This window comes from Spermophilus citellus (assembly GCF_964194105.1).
Source record: "Spermophilus citellus genome assembly, chromosome: 6".
In the NCBI taxonomy this organism is placed as follows: Eukaryota; Metazoa; Chordata; class Mammalia; order Rodentia; family Sciuridae; genus Spermophilus; species Spermophilus citellus.
The window spans coordinates 20308468-20325993 of NC_138187.1; the positions used below are offsets into that span (position 1 = coordinate 20308468).

A 17526-nucleotide genomic window follows, 5' to 3' on the forward strand; every position below is an offset into this window, starting at 1 on the left:
AAAACACTTCTGCTATAATGTTAAGTAAAAAAAGAAGAAAGTGCATTGACAGTATGACCTCAACCATATATAAAGAGAAAAAAGCTAGAAGGGAGCAAACCATACCAAAATGTTATTAATAGTTGAATCAGATGGTGGTAATTTCTTTTTTTTTTTAAGCTATCAAATATTTTTAAGAAGGCTGCAGTCATAGCTCAGTGGTACAGTGCTTGCCTAGCATGTGTGAGGCACTGGGTTCAATTCTCAGCACCACATAAAAATAAATAAAATAAAAGTATTGTGTTTATCTACAACTAAAAAAAATTATTTTTTCAAATATTTGTAAGAGTTCAAAATAGTTAACTAAGCAAAATCAAGAGGTGGCAGATTTTATGATTCTGTAGGAGCATCAGTTTCTCCTTTAATTCCTTCATTCTACCAGAATGAAGAAGGTAAAAATTGAACTACCGGAGTGGTCACAAATGTTTCAAAGGGTGGCTACTGCGATTTTTGTTGATATTTGCTTTTAATAAATCCCTACAAAAGAAGAGTACAGAGAAATTCCCTGTAAGATCTTAGCAGCTTTTCTATAAGTCTAAAAGTATCTCAATAACAGGCTTAAAATAAATCAATCCTGATATCACTTAATTTGTCTTTCTCTAAAAACAGAATACAGAGTGTACATGAACAGTTTCCTGGGCGATAATAAGTCCACGGTTCCTTTCCTCATGAATCAAAAGAAAAACCATTATGCCAAAAGACTTCCCACAACTGCTCTGAAACTTAAGTTAGACATCACCTCCTCTGGGAAGCCTTCGCTGATACAGACTCCCATCCCCAATTTAGCAAGGCTTATTTTTGTTTTTTAAGTGCAGCTATCTCTCTTACAAGTTCTATTTCTGCACTTATCCCCAGCACTGAAATCATATGCTGGCCTGTGCATCTCCCTCATCCAAGATTAGACTCACCCAGGAATTATAAACTTTCAAAACTTCTACTCACCCCTTTCCATTCTTACATCTATATCTGTGGACTAGACGAATGCCCAACTATTTGCAACTTTTTTCAAGTGATTCCCCAAATGAACCAGTGCTTATCCCACCTCCTAACTTTCCATTTTAGAAAAAAATTACAAACTTCATGCATTTCAGTGCAGATTCTCTCTATAACTTGTCTTTTCAACTTTCTCTAAAAAAATAATTGGCAATTTTTGCCACGGCTCACCACTCATCCAAGTTTTAGGAAGTGCCTTCAGCTGGGTCCACTCACTGTGACCTGCTCCAGACCACTGGAGGCAATGCAAATCCTAACAAATTCCTCCTTAAAAACTCTGAAGGTTCCTGGCAGTCAGAAACACAAATGTTAAATTATCAACTGGTCTGTTAAGTATCCCAATAAGAGTATCAACTCAAAAATCTTTCAATCTGACACTATTGAAATGGGAGTTCTTCATTATTTCTCAAAATGTTTTCTTATAGTGCTTTGAGGCCTTTTCAAACACCTTCAAGTTTTCTCTCTTCATAAGAAGCTTCACTTACCAATAGATCAAGATATGATTTTGCAGCATGTCTCAATAAAGTATGTCTGTGCAGAGTGTGATGAGGATGTGAGGATGAGCCACTCAACCCACAGACAAATGAGATGAATCCACATTGTGTTCCTCAAACATGTGTGCCTGGTACTTTTATTTCCTTGTGAAGATTCAAACAGTTATGACTAGTTAATAGATAAGCAAAAAGATTCTACGCTGTTCCCTCCTCCCTATACTAGTGATGGAACCCAGGGTCTCACATGCTAGACATGCCCTCTACCTCTGAGTTACATTCCCAGACCTACTGATGTACTTTAAAACAGGGTCTTCAGAGCTGGGGATGTGGCTCAAGCGGTAGCGCGCTCGCCTGGCATGCGTGCAGCCCAGGTTCGATCCTCAGCACCATATACAAACAAAGATGTTGTGTCCGCCGAGAACTAAAAAATAAATATTTAAAAAAAAAAAAAAAAAAACAGGGTCTTTGCTAAGTTGCCCAGGCTGGCCTCCAATTCAGTGATCCTCTTGCCTCCACCTTCCATATAAATGGGACTGCAGGTGTGTGGGACTGCAGGTGTGCACGACTACACTTAGCTACACTGGTTATTAAACAATAAATGTTTAAGGTACAAGCCAAGATTTTCAAGTTTACAGGAAGACTGCTATGACTTGTAGTCCACGGACATGTGCTTTCCTTTGCAGAAACTCTAAGCATGACTAGCTAATCCTTCTATGAAACGACCTCTTAACATTGTAAATTCACACTTTGGTTCATAAGCCCAACTAACAGAATCAACAACAAAAAATTACTGGAAAATCACTTCAAAGAAACTCCACAACTTTCTGGTAAAGGAATCTCCATCCTACAATGAGACCTGTATTTTTAAAGTTCTTAAATTATGTTATGACAAATAAACCTTTAGCCAAGCAGGAGGGAATGAATACTTTAATTACACGATAAGACAAAAGGTACATGTGCAGTGATTTAGAAAACCATCAGATTCCACAGCCCCTTCAATATTCTCATTTTATTCAATTCCAAATAATTAGTGCACATGAAATGCTAGTTAGCGCTCTCCTTTCAACAAAATAGCTGCGTTCAATTTACCCTATAACTGCTCAACCAAATGTGCAAGCTACTCCAAAATTATCCAACCAAATTATATTTAAAATTAAACAAATGTTGGCTGACCCAATAGAAAATGTACAAAGATCAGGAGATCAAGAATGGTAAGCTGATATGGGAATTAAATATATACTGTAATAAACATCAAAAAAAGTTCCACTCCACTCAAGAGTGCCTTAGGTGATAAGTGATGAGTGAAGTGGAACATATTTTGGTATTTTATTTCAAAAAGTAATTCCTGAAGTTCAATTTCACCCTTCACATTAATTAGTTTTAATAATGTTAACCAAAAGTGGGGAACAGGGCCTACCCAACTCTTGAGTATTGCAAAAGTGTTATCTAGAAGGGCACAGTGGCCCATGCCTGTAATCCCAGAGGCTCAGGAAGCTGAAATAGAAGGGTTCAAGTTCAAATGCAGCCTCAGCTAAGGTGAGGTGCTAAGCACTCAGTGAGACCCTATCTCTAAATAAAATACAAAACAGGGCTGAGGGTGTGGCTCAGTGGTTGAGTGCCCCTGAGTTCAATCCCCAACACCAAAAAAAAAAAAAAAAAAAAAAAAAAAAAAGTTATCTATCCTACAAACTTAAAAAGTAAGTTAACAGAAACACAGTAACATTCAGTATTAATTCATTAACACAGGCACACCACTGGTGTTCCCAGGGCAAATTGATTAAAAAAAAAAAAAATCATCTACTCTGAGAGATGCTGAAGTTACTGAACTTGCAGATTTCTTCCAGCAGCCAGGCAGAAGTCAAGCTGGTTCTCACTGAGGTAGAAATTACTATATTCCACATGTCATCCTTCAGAAAACAATGAAGAAAGGTCTCCAAAATACTTGGGAAAAGAATGCACTACCTATAAGTATTATGCCCAGCAAGGTTACCATTTATGGATAAGGATAATACATAGGCATTTTAAAATATGAAATAATTCCAGAAAAATAACAATTATGAACTCTTTTGAAAAAGGATTATCAGCTAATAACTGACAGAAAAGATCAAGAGAACACTCCATCCCAGATGGTAGAACAATGTCTACAAAATCAGAGGGAAAGAGTAAATCCTAAGAATGTTATACCTAGCCAAAATGTTCTTCAAAATACAAACACACATGACCAAATAGGGCACTCTGTACAAAAATTGACAATAAAATCCAGCAGTAGAATGAGAAAAAAAAAAAAAAAAAAAGAACCAGTGGGAAATACTGAATCCTTGAAAACATGTAACACTAAAGTGAGGAAATTATGATAATAAAATAGTATAAAAATGCTCTAAAACATAACAAAGTAAATTAACAATCAAAAGGGAGGAAGAGGGGAAGTGAAAAGAGTACAAATTTTCTTATTTTTGCTGTTACAAAGTTCACCAATATTGATTACAACTGGGACACAGTATATTGATAAAAAATGATGCCATCTTCCAAATGTTTTTTATAGTCTTCTTCCTTAACCAACGAAGATTTATGCAGCACTAATAATTGAGACAAAGACTTACTTGAAATGTGTTACTTCCTTTCAGTTTCACTTTTTTCTTTTTCTGCTATAAATTCAAGTGAAATGGACAGCAGCCAAGAGCATTATGGTCAGTGAACAAAGTCAATCTCAAAAGGTTACATACTGGGGCTGAGGTTGTGGCTCAGCGGTGGAGCGCTCACCTAGCACGTGTGAGGCGCTGGGCTCAATCCCTAGCACCACATAAAAATAAAAGGTATTGTGTCCAATTACAACTAAAAAAAAAAATTTTTTAAAAAGGTTACATACTGCTGATTACATTTATATAACATTCTCAAAATAACATTGACAAAACCCTAGAAATGAGTAGTTGCTGGGGGAGGGGAGGGATACGAAGACAAAGAGGCGGTACTCATGAGGAGTTCTGTGATGAGAGAATTCTGTACCTTACCTGGGGTGGTGATTACACGAATCAACACATGGAATAAACTGCACAGAAACATATACATACAAATAAATGCAGGTCTAAAACTGGTAAAAACTCAATCAGGCCTGTAGTCTAGTCAATAATTGACACATACCAATGCCTATTTCCTGGTTTTGATATTGCACAAAGGTACACAAAATGCCAACATCGGGGGATCTGGGCGAAGGGTACACAGAACTCCATAGTTTTACAACTTCCTGTGATCATATAATTATTTCAAAATAAGTGACAGTAATTTAGTTTTTATTTTTTAAATATCCTGATCAAAAAGCATCAGTAGATTCACTTTCTTAACAAAAATACTTATGCTAAGTATCCACCCCTCATCCATCTACAGCTATAGATAAATTTTCAGAAAATTATGGGATATTTATATAATATAAAAAAATCAGTGATTTCCTTTTTTCCCTTTTGTCATGGCTTTGTACTTTGGTATTTTAGAGTTTTGGGTTGTTTTTTATTTTTTTGGTTTGTCATTTTATTGGTTTTTTGTTTTTGTTTTGTGAAACTATGAACTAAATCCAGGGGGCTTTACACTAAGCTGGGTTTTACCCCAGCTCTTTTTATTTTTTATATTGAGTCAGGATCTCACTAAGCTGTCAAAGCTGGAAACTTGCCATCCTCCTGCCTCAGCCTCCAGAGTAACTGGGATTACAAGGTACGTGTCATTGAAGCCACGTGTCACTTTTTAAAAAATTTTCCAGGGCTGGGGATGTGGCTCAAGCGGTAACGCGATCTCCTGGCATGCATGGGGCACTGGGTTCGATCCTCAGCACCACATAAAAATAAAATAAAGATATTATGTCCACCAAAAACTAAAAAACATAAATATTAAAGAATTCTCTCTTTCTCTCTTTAAAAAAATAAGTAAATAAAAATAAAGATGTTGTGTCCACCAAAAACTAAAAAATAAATATTAAAAAAATTCTCTCTCTCTCTCTCAAAGAAAGAAAAAATTTCAGCCAGGCACACAGTGGTGCAGGCTTGCTAAACTAAACAAAATCAAAGATAATATGTCTTAAAGTAGGAGCCAAAAATCCCAGCTACTTGGGAGTCTGAGGCAGGAATTTAAGGTCAACTTGTGCAACTTAGTAAGACCCTGTCTCAAAATAAAATACTAGAGATGTGGGGCTGGAATTGTGGCTCAGTGGTAGAGTGCTCGCCTAGCACGGGCAGATCACGGGTTCGATCCTCAGCACCACATAAAAATAAAGGCATTGTGTTATGTCCATCTACACCTAAAAAATAAATATTTTTTAAAAATAATAATTAAAAATAAATAAATAAAAGAGATGTATGTAGCTCAGAGGTAGAGTGCTTGCCTGCAGAAGTGAGGCCCTGGGCTCAATCCCCAGTATTGGAAAAATGGTCAGAGAGACACACGGATACACACACACAAATTTTTTTTTTTTTATGTAGTTATTCCTCTAAAAAAAAAAAAAAAAATGAAACACTTCCCAGGCCTAATTACTGGCTGAGAAAACAATGATGGCCTTTCTTTTCCACCTAACCTTTTGGGAGAGTCCTAGACCAGAGACAGTTTTTATTATGACCTTAATATAAAACGACAGAAAGCTGCTGTGATAGAAGTGAGCCTACTGCATAGACTAAGCTTAATGGGCTTATCTGAACTGAAACTCAAGGAAAGCAACTTTCCTCTGTCAATTCCATTATTCCAGCTACCACTGTGCCCTCAACAGTCCACTTTCTCTGTTCTATCACATTATAGGACATGCAGAGATAGCTATTTATTAGCCAATGCTGACCATCTGAACCCTTCTACTATGAGGCAAATTTTTTCAGGTATTAAGTTTAACCGGCTAGATGCACTATTTTTCATGGGACAATATAAGTAGATAAGCTATATTTCAAGTAAATATGTCTACGTATGTATGCATAGGGTTAAAAAGAAATCTAATGATCTACGAAAAAAACACGTGTTTGGGGGTTGGAACCTTGGGTCTGAAACCTAGCTACGTAACTCACTATGTAAATTTTTTAAGCTTCTTTTTTTTTTTTAATCTTTATTTTGTTTATTTATTTTTTTATGTGGTGCTGAGGATCGAACCCAGGATCTCACACGTGAGAGGCAAGTGCTCTACTGCTGAGCCACAACCCCAGCCCTCACCATGTAAATTTTTGACAAGCAACTTAACTTTACCCTCCCCTGAGCCTCAGTGTCCATATCTTCCTCAAGTGTAAAATGGGAACATAATAACCACCTTGCAGGGTGGCTATGGGAGAGTCAACAGGTGGAGTAAGAATTTGCAGCAGGGCCCCCAAGCAATGGCTAGCACAGAATGTAATTATGAACTACCCATTTTTTTGTTCCTCTAAATTCCTTCCCGTTGGCCTCTTCCACCTCCCTCGATTCTCTGCTTTGTGGCTTTCCTAGGTATCTACAACCAACTGCCTCACCTCACCTGACCCCACCCCCAGCTGTTGGGGCTTCTGAGCACACCATCTACACAGCAAGTGCCTAACCACTGCCCTTGCTCACTGGCTGGATTCTGGTTAAACAGAGTGGTAACTACATTCATACTGTTTCAATTTTACCAGTCTCTCCAAGTACTGCTACTTTCATCATTTCTAATCTCAAGGGCCACCTTGACCTCCTTGGATTTATTTTCACCCCTGACTCAACCAAATAAATGCCTGTTGAATCCTTACTAGGCACTGGAGAGGCAGAGAGGAGGAAGACTCACCTGATATGGACTCTTTTATTAAAGAGAACCAGACTTGGGTTGGGATGGAGAGGAGGGAGCATAAAGGAGGCACAGGTTTCATATTATGCTTTTCAAACTTCTGAACATCACTACAAGAATGTAGTCGTGTAATTCTTATGTAATAAAAACAAATAAATAAAAATTATAAAAGCCAAAAAAATAAAAGATAATGTATGTTAAACTAGGAGCTAGAAAGCTTCAAAGACATGCTTATGATGACCATGAATATGATGGATGAGTCTCCCTCAAGAAAAGGACAAGCAGAGAAACAGCAGCAAGAGTAAAGGCAGAGAAGCACGGGAGTGTGCTGGATGTTCTGGAATGACAAGAAGTTTGTTGTGGCTGGAGAACAAGGTACAATTTGGGAAATCTTTAAAGATATTCCAAGGGCTGGGGATATAGCTCAGTTGGTAGAGTGCTTGCCTCACATGCACAAGGCCCTGGGTTCAATCCCCAGCACCACCAAAAAAACAAACAAACAAACAAAAAAAGATATTCCAAATAAATCACTTTAAGTATTTAATAAGTCATCCTCTTCCCTACTACGGCCTGAAAGTCAATCTTTCTGTGAAAACCCAGAGCCTGTGTGCTTCCACTATTCTGCCCTAATGGAAACCTGCTCTCTGAGAGCAATGGGGACCCTCTGCTGTGAACGACCAGGGTCAAGTGGCAGGCTCCCATCTGAGCTCTATGAAGTAGCTCTGACAGAGGCACAGAGATGCGCTGATGAAGGGAGAACCTGGAAAGCACAGCCCAGCCAAGACAGCAACAATCAAAGCAAAAGACAACGAAGTCCCACCCAAGTGGAGGAAATGAAGGGAAAACCAGTCAGGGCATAGTATGTTACAGTAACATCATCAAGAGGTCTGGGAGTGGGGGCTAAAGGAGAGGAGGAAGTTAAAGATGACTCAAGGTCTGTGACTAGTCTGGTAGATAAGGTCATTAACAGAACTAGGGCATGGGAGGAGGACTAACCGGAAGAGAAATGATGGGTTTCAAATAATTCAATGCACACTTAAGTGGATATCCAAGCCTGGAGAGGAAGGTTTCACTCTTACAGAATAGGAAGCCATGGGAAGAAAAGATCAGGGAGACTAACCCAAGAAAGTAACACGTGAAAGACAAGGGAGCCAAGAACAAGTGTCTCAACAAAAGGAGACAGTAGCTGCCTAAGGCCACAAGAATTCAAATGGCTTATGGATGGAAACTGGACTCAGAACACCAAGATTATAGGCAATCTTGAAAAATCAAGACAAAAGTAAAGACAAAAAGTCCGTCTGCCAGTAAGCAATTATTATATATTTCAAAATAGATAGGGGACAGGATTTTAAATGCTCTCACCAAAAGAAATAATTGTTTGAGGTGATGGATATATAATTGACCATTATGCATGGTATATGTGTATCAAAATATCATACTGTGCTGGTCCTCACGCCTATAATCCCAGTGGCTTGGATGGCTGAGGCAGGAGTTCAAAGCCAGCCTCAGCAAAAGCGAGGCGCTAAGCAACTCAGTAAGACATTGTCTCTAAATAAAATATAAAATAAGGCTGGTGTTGTGGCCCAGTGGTTGAATGCCTCCGAGTTCAATCCCTGGTTCCCCGCCCCCCCACCAAAAAAATCACACTTTACGCCACAAATATGTGACAATTAAAAAAAAAAAAAGAATAAAAGAATCTTAGGGGAAATACAGTAAGATTTTTTTTTTAAAGTCAGTCCACAATGGTTTGTAGAATATGGGGGAAAATGAGTAGGGGAAGGTTGAAAAATGAAGAGGTGAGGCTGGGGACGCAGCTCTATGGGAAAGCACATGCCTAGCAGGCACAGAGCCCTGGGTTCAATCCCTAGCACTGGGGGGGGGGGGGGGGAGGAAGAAAGAAGGAAAGGAAGGAAGAGAAACAGAGGCAAAGAGATGCAGCTATGCTGTCCAGAATTTCTCCCTCTTCACCCAAGTGCATGCCATCACGCCTTCCTTTATGCAGCCGTGTACACTGACAATTCAACTCCCTAAAATCTCCAACATCCTCCTCCAGCCAGGTACCAATTACCTCCCTCTCCACACAGCAGCCCACACAGCCAAACCCTTACTTATCAGCACATGGCCATCTCCTGTCATCTCTTCCTGTCAGCTTTGTTTCTGACTGTGTGAGGCCCTGGGTTCCATCCCCAGCACTGCCAAACAACAAACCAACACTTTATCATGTGTAATGGTCAATGTCATCGTTTCCATTCCTCCAAATCCAAATCACCAACTATTTCACACTTTTCACTATTCCCATCTCCAGGCTAAAGTGTAGGCTCTTCCCTTCATCCTTACACTCTGAAATCAGTTGAGAGATTTAAGGGACAATTCTCTTATTTTGAGTAAAAGTCTTCCTCTCCATTCCTAATTCCACATCTGAGAAAAGGCCTTTGTCACGTATACACAGGTATGGTGTCACGTCTGTCTAGCTTCCCTCACCAATCTAACCTATATACAACAGATGGACTGAAAAATCAGCCAAAAATCAAAGCCAAATTCCCAAGGGTAGCCAAGGGGACCCTCCACAACCTCGCCATAAACTAACGTTGTAGCCCTCCTCCACCTCCTTTCATAAACCAGCACCACAGCCAAACCAGTCCTCCAGTGTTTTCTTAACATTGCATATCTTATTGTTACTCTCTTCTCTTCTCAAATATCCTCTCTGTAACTTTTAATCACCAAGGAAACCTCTGAAACCCCCCTCTGAACACCTAAGGCCTCCACTCATTCCTACCACCATGTAACTGTGTGCTACGCTGGGAATCTGTTCTACACTAGAGATACATCAGTGAACAAAACAGAAATCCCTAGCTTTACAAAGCTAATATGTTAGCAGGAAACAACAAAAAATGGACTATACAACTAAGCCTTAAGTATACAAAATATTTAAAACCTGTAAATGCTACAAAAAGAAGTAAAGCAGGATGTCAGAGGAACTGGGCATTCTGAAATGGGATTACCTTTTTTGATTTGTTTGATGGTGTTGAGGAGGAACCCAGGGCCTCACACATGAAAGCAAGCACTCTACCAGTAAAGCTATATAGCCCCAGCCCACAAATTACCTTTTTTCTTTTTTTCTGGGTACCAGGGATTGAACTCAGGGGCACTCGACCACGAAGCCAAATCCTCAGCCCTATTTTGTATTTTATTTAGAGACAGGGTCTCACTGAGTTGCTTAATGCATCATTTTTTGCTGAGGCTGGCTTTGAACTCACAATCCTCCTGCCTCAGCCTTCCACGCGCTGAGATAATAGGCGTGTACCACCACGCCCATCAAGATTACCATTTTACATAGGTTGGTAAGGGAAGACCTCATTGGGAAGGTAATTCTGAGGAAGCTTGAAGAAGTCACATCAACAGGCCAGTAGAGCCAACAGCAAGACCAAAGCTGGAGCAGGAACACATCCGGAAGATTAGAAGGACAGGGGGCCAGGGAAGCTGGAACAGAGTGAGCACGGGGTAGAGTAACAGTAACAGCACCAGCAGGAAAGAAAGTGTGACAAGTCTGTCAAGCAGGCAATTGCATATATGAGCACTGGAGCTGGGGAAAAAGGCCTGGATTAGGAGTGCTTGGCTTATGGTAGCCTGCAAGAGTTCACAAAGTCTGAGGTCTGGAGTGCTCCAACTGTTTAAAGATCAGAGAGAAGGCCAGGGTGGTGTTGTCCACCCAGGGACCAGAGAGGGTGAGGAAGGAGGAACACAAGTTCAAGGACAGCTTGGGCATCTTAACAAGATCCTGTCTCAAAATTTAAAAATGCTAGAACATCATTCCTCCTCAGTTCCATCCCCAGATCAGTGAGATGGGGAAGAAACATTCAGGAGATGGGAGGAGGAAATCAAGTGCAGGGCTGGGGATGTGGCTCAAGCGTTAGCACGCTCGCCTGGCATGCGTGCGGCCCGGGTTCGATCCTCAGCACCACATACCAACAAAGATGTTGTGTCCGCCGAGAACTGAAAAATAAATATTAAAATTAAAAAAAAAAAAAAAAGAAATCAAGTGCACATCTTAGTGTCCTGGAGGCCAAGTAAAGAAATATTTAAGTGAAGAGGGAGTGTCTGATTTGTCTGATGCCACTGATCAAATAAGATGAAGGCTAAGAGACAACCACTGGAGTCAGTAACAGAGGCAGGAGGAATTTTGACAAGTAAGCTTAAGACAGAACACAAAGTAAAGAACTAGAGACCAGGTATAGAACACACTCTCCTGAAGTTTCCTTGGAAAGGGAACAAAGAAATGGAGCAATACCCGTCAAAGAAAAGTATGAATGAAGAATTCTGAAGATGAGAAAAACGCAGCATGTTTGTGTTGTAAGATATGTGTGCAGATAAAGCCCCAGAAAGTCCTAAACACTCAACATTTACTCCTTCCTTCACTCTCACCTGACACCCATTATTTTATTATCTTTAGTGATACATATCTGATCTTTATGTAAATGACATTTGCTTTGAAAGCCCTTTTTTTCCTTATTCAACTATCAAACTCTTCCTTATCCTTCAAGACTCAAATATGCCCTCCTGGAAAGCCTTCCTTGACCCTCACCCGGGCTCTCAATGCATTCTTTGTCCCCAGGTACCTTCATGGCAACATGCCTTAGTCTCAAAGCATTCCTCTCCCACAGCTCTCACCACAGGCCCTGTATTCATCAGAATATCCATCTCCTCTTCCCCACTAACCTGACTCCTCAGGGGCAAGGACAATTACCCAGAAAGTGTAACAGTTATAAGCAACAACATTTCTGCACCGCAGGGGAGGGAGCCCACAGCCTTGAGCATGCTAAACAAACACTTCCTACACCCTGAGCACTGACTCCAGAGCCAGACTACCTGGGTTTGAACCCCAATTCTACCACTTGGTTGCAGTGTAATTCTGGGAAGCTGCCTGACTTCTTAGTGTCTTGAATATCATCATCTAAAAAACAAAAAAAAAAAAAAAAAAAAAAAAAAAAAAAATGGGATATAAAGATAGCCTCTACCTCCTAGCACTGTTTAGAAGAAAAAGTGAATTAATATATGTAAAATAGCTGGCATAAACTAATCTATACTTAACATTAACTAACACACTGTTATACTGTAGTCACAGCACCTGAGATTTTAAGTTTGAAACAGAAATCAAAAAAATATTTCATGAATGTATGAGATACTAAAAAGCTTTGGGCTTAATGCTGAGAATTGCTTTTACATACGTTAACAGGAGTTTTTGTTTACCAGGCAATTTCATCATTTGAACCATGTCATGCACCAATTTTTCCAAAAGTCACTTCTTGATATTTAAATGTCACCCAGACTATCTCTAATGATGTGACAGAACTACAGAACCCCTAGATTCTGCTGAACCTTTCCCTGCATCGGCTCACACCACCATGGTGGCTTCCTTGTGCCTCACACAGCACTGTGTACCACACAACACTGTGGACACAATCTGGCACCATGACACACCATGTGAGTGGCCAAATTTAAAGTCTGATTTTGTCTCCACTACAAGGACCATTCACAGACTGGGACGTAAAAAAAAAAATAAGCCTTTGTAACCAATGGAATTTCTAAGCAACTAAAAAAGAAATACTAACTTAAGCAAAGATTCAATTTTGCTCAAAATTTCCATTTTAAGCAGCAGCTCATTCAATATTAAGTAACAACTTTTCAGAGAAGTAGTAGGAACCTCTAACATGTTACACCACTTAAAATCTCATGGGAATTCCACAAAAAATGATGATTTAATCAAATGGAGTTAGAGTACAGCTAACTAATTCTGTACTGGAACTACCATTCTCAATTAACTGGCTGTAAAAATGCAGGTCAAATTCTCTTCTGCTGGAGGGACAGTTTAAAGAAATTCTCCCATTCTCCCTACGCTCCACCACTATCTATCTCAGAACTAAACAAGCACACAGTTCAGTGACATTCCTGATAATCTTTCCCATGACATGGCCCAATGTGAAGAACACAGGATTTGGAATACAGTACCATGGGTCCAGATAGATGACAGCTCCATCCTAGAGCAGGTCTATTAATCTCTTCCTCTGGTAGTAACAGCAACAATGTGACCTAACAGGGTTGGTGAGGTGAACTGATACTGAATAGCTAAATGAAAAACTGCATATTTGACATGCGCACTGCGCACTTAATAAATGATAGTTTTCTTCAAGTCTTCCTAGACTTGATGTTTTAAAAAGATATTTAAAAGGCTCAAACTTAGACCAACCAATACTCTTAAAAGTCAAACTGTAAATCAGTAAGAAATGAAGAGAGAAAGAATTCTTTGAATTAAGAGCTGTGATCCCAGGGAAAAGATCCTTCTCTTGACAGACACAAACCAGGCAATGATTTCCTGGCTTTTAGGGGACAAAGCCTGCCCCGCCCAAACCCCTGGAACAACTACAGGCGACCCACTGGCATCAGAGACACAAAGAGAATGTGATCATTCACCTCACATCCACAGTGACCATTCACTGTGTGCTTAAATAACTAAGGTTGATCACAACTTACCTCAGGAAAAAATCTACTAGAGGTCAAGAAGTCAACAACTTTACAATTAATTACTCAAAGGTGGTCATTCCAGGGCTCTACTGACTGCCAATTAAGTGAAACCTGAATACAAGGGTGCAAACGGTGGTCTAAGTTCCCTGGGAGGTACCTGGGGTCTGGCTCCTTCGGTGCCTTCTCCAGGATGTGGCATACAGTCGCAGTGTAAAATCCACGGAAATAGCTGTACACTCATATTCACAGCAGCATTAAGCACAATAGCCAGGTATCCACTGATGGATGAATGGATAAACAAAATGTGCCTCGTACACAATGGAATTCAGCCTTAGAAAGGAAGGAAACTGACACACCCTACGACATGGATGAACTTGAAGGTATTAAGCTGAGTGAAATAAGCCAGTCACCAAAGGGCAAATACTGTATGATTCCACTTCCATGAGGGCCCTAACGTAGTCACATTTACAGAAAGCAAAATGATGGTTTCCAAGGCCCCAGAGGAGAAGGACTGCTGACAGAGGGGACTAGGAGTTCATGCCCAGGGTACAGAGTTTCAGTTTGGGGAGATGAGAAACTTCTGGAGTAGATGGCCAAGAGAGTTGCACAGCAACATAAATGTATGTGATGCCACTCAACTAACTGTACAGGTAAAATGTTTTGTTTTATGTAAATTCTACCAGAGCTAAAAAACAAAAATTAAAAACTGAAAGAATAATTTGGAAATGTTTTAATTATTGAAATTATAAATGAAGGAAAGGAGTACTACTTTCCTCGGTTGCTAAATGTTACATGTATCTCATACCTTTGGATTATTTAGAGAATTCCTATCTCCATACTGTATAGATAAGAAAACTGGAACTCAGCTTAATTCGTCTGCCACCAGAGTATGTGTGCACACATATAACGCATAACTTACACATACAGAGACAGAGTGTGTGTGTACGACTTATGCCATGCTGCTGGACATTAATGGCTGTATTTTATCCAGCTGGAAAAAGCCCTATGAGGAAAAGGTCAATGACTTAGATCCTCTTTCTATACTCCAGGACCTACCAAACCACAAGCAGGCCCCTTGAAAGTTTTCAAACCTCCACTGGCTGTGTCACAGAAGCGGCATCCCTTTCCCTAATACTCCACTAACTTGGCAGCGGTAAAACAAGTGGCCTTGAGGAGCACAGAGCCAGCCCTGGATGTGCCCAAACACAGGCTGGGCAATTAACTACTCACCATGGGCTTACTACCATGCCAAGAACTAGGGCAGATAAAGATTCAGACAACTTCACCTTTGAGACAGTTGAGTCTACTGCAATGGACAGATAAGGCTCAATTAAAAAAATTTTTTTAAAAGACAAATGCTCAGCCTGGGGATGTAGCTCAGCAATACAGCCTTGCCTAGTATGCACAAGGTCCCGGGTCCCATCCCTGGCACCACAAAAATAAGTAAAAAGACAAATGCTCTATAGATAGATGGCGGTACACAAATCTAAAGGAGCACTGAGAATGCTTATGGCTCAGGAAAATGAGGAAGATATCCTCTAGAGGCTTCTTAGCAGAATCAGAAAGGATGGAGCTTTCCAACACTACCAGGGAGAAGGCCAGAGAGCTCGCAGCATGGAGAACAGCTGCTGTGGGTCCAGGGGGATACTCCTGCCGACTCTGCTATCATCCAAGTGACCTCTGCAAATCTTGCTGTTTTCCCATATATATAAACCTACACCTGGACACGATGTTCTCCCCGAACCCGGAGGAGTTCTCAAGTCTGGATGCCTAGGTTCAAATACTGCCACTGCCACTGCCACTTAAAAAGCGCTTGACCTTGAGCCGGGTAATTAATGATTCTATGCCTCAGTCTCCCCACTTCCGATCAAAGGAGTTGGTGTGATAATTAGGTAATACCCGTCAATCACTTAGCACAGGCCCTGGGCACACAGAAAACCCTCCATAAGTAAATGATAGTTATTATCATTATGAAGGAAGCAAACAAGGAGATGCAAGGGTTGTGCCTGCTGCGCTTCCAGGGCCCTCCCAGTCCTGAGACATCCCTGGGGGGGATGGGAGCGCACAGCCGGGGCTGCACACCCTGCACGCATGTGTCACCAGCTAGGCTCGGCACGCGCCTCTCCCCGCCCGGGGGAGAGAAACGATGGCTCAGCAGCCCCGGGACCCACTCCCACCCCTGCGGCAGGGCCCCCAGTGGGGCGGAGGGTCCCACTCCACTTACCATGCTGGCCGGGGAGGGGGCGGCTCAGGTGAGCTGGCTCTAGGGCTTCGGACACGTCCCGCCCGCACAGTTCAGGTCATGGTCCCGGCAAGCTCGGGAAGTCCCCCGACCATGCAAAGACAACCCCTTCCCCACCCGGGTCCCGCAGGGACCCTCTAAAAGGAGCACGGCCTTCCGGTCCGCCTCATCGAGGACCCCCGGGGCAATTCATCCAGACCCACCCGTTCCTCCCCAAGAAAACTGAAAAAGCAGGAAATGGGGCTCCGAGGCCGGCAAGGAGGGCAGCGGCTCGGGGCCCCCCGCCCGGGCCCGACCCCCGAGGGGGAGGCTACGGGCCCAGGCAGGGGCTCCCCGGCTTCCGCGGACAGAGGCGGCGGCGGGCCCGGCCCCGAGGCTGAAGGGGCGGAGGCTGAAGGGGCCGCGGCAGAGCGGCTCGGCCCGGGTGGCCGGCTCAGGAGAGAGGCCCGCGGGCCCGCGCTGTCCCCACCGCCTCAGCCCACACGGCCGCCGCCGCCCCCCAGAGCATCCCTGCGCGCGCCCGCCCTGGAGCTGCCCGCTCACGCCGTGAGGCAGCCCCGGACCAACAGCCCCAACGCGCCGGAAGTGGCGAACGCCGGGCGGCTCCAAAGCGCTGCCGCCAGGCTGCGGCGCTGGAACCGGACCAATCCGGAATCAAGAAGGAGGGCGGAGGGCGAGGGGCGGGGCCACACCTGACGGCTCCCGCTGACTCCGCCTCTCCACTGCCCCGCCCCCTGTGCCCACCGTCTCCTGCGCCTGCGCGCAGACATCTTGGTAAAGGAAACGGGGTCTGCCATTTTAGTAAAGGGGAGGTTTTTCTTTCTCTTCCTTCTTTCATCCTGCAAATCTTTGCGGAGCGCATTTCAAATGCCACGCTCCGGGCTAGTAATTTGGCGGCCCACAGGCCCTGCTCTCGGGAAGCTTATCTACCTTCCTTACACACACAATTTAGCCCTAGGAGTCGAAAGTGTCAAAGGACAATTTTGCCCAACGATCTCCATTGACTTTTCAATTATAAAATCAGGTGACACTGAAGCCAGATTTAAAGTTAGGTAGTCAGTGTAGTTAGGTAAATTGGGTCTAATATCGAGTGAAATCTAAAATGGAGGCCATGCTGGGAATGACTCAGGGAAAACACAGGACAACTCATGGAATGTTAATGAAGTCCCGAAAAGGCCCTAGGCCAAAGTCCACCTCAAAGAAACAGCCCCCAACAGATTTGGAGATAGCCCATCCCAGAGAAGTGATAAGCCCATCCCAAAAGTCCTTCCTGCCCGTTTGGCCCACCTGTGTCCTAACCCTTCCCACCTACATTCCATCACCAAAACTATAAAAAGGGGAAACAACCGCACTTCCACGGATTCCACCTCTTGGGTCCCCTTCTTCCTCCAGGAGAAGTCTTTTCTGCTGTCCTTTAATAAACTTCTAATTTCCACTCTGACCTTGCCTCGGAGTGCTTCTCTGGTGTTATTCTTCAACACTGGAGAAGC

The 17526-nt window shown here is 42.4% G+C and overlaps 1 protein-coding gene across 2 annotated transcripts in view; it reads right to left on the minus strand.

Moving 5' to 3' along the window:
• Window positions 1–16690, minus strand: part of XPO6 (exportin 6) — a 107882-nt gene extending 91192 nt beyond the window's left edge. For both annotated transcript variants that reach the window (XM_081299170.1, XM_081299169.1), the window contains exon 1: window positions 16019–16690. In XM_081299170.1, the coding sequence (XP_081155296.1) occupies window positions 16019–16021 (3 nt within the window). In that variant the 5' untranslated portion in view covers window positions 16022–16690. The remainder of the gene's footprint in view (window positions 1–16018) is intronic.
• Between the last annotated feature and the right edge of the window lie 836 nt (window positions 16691–17526).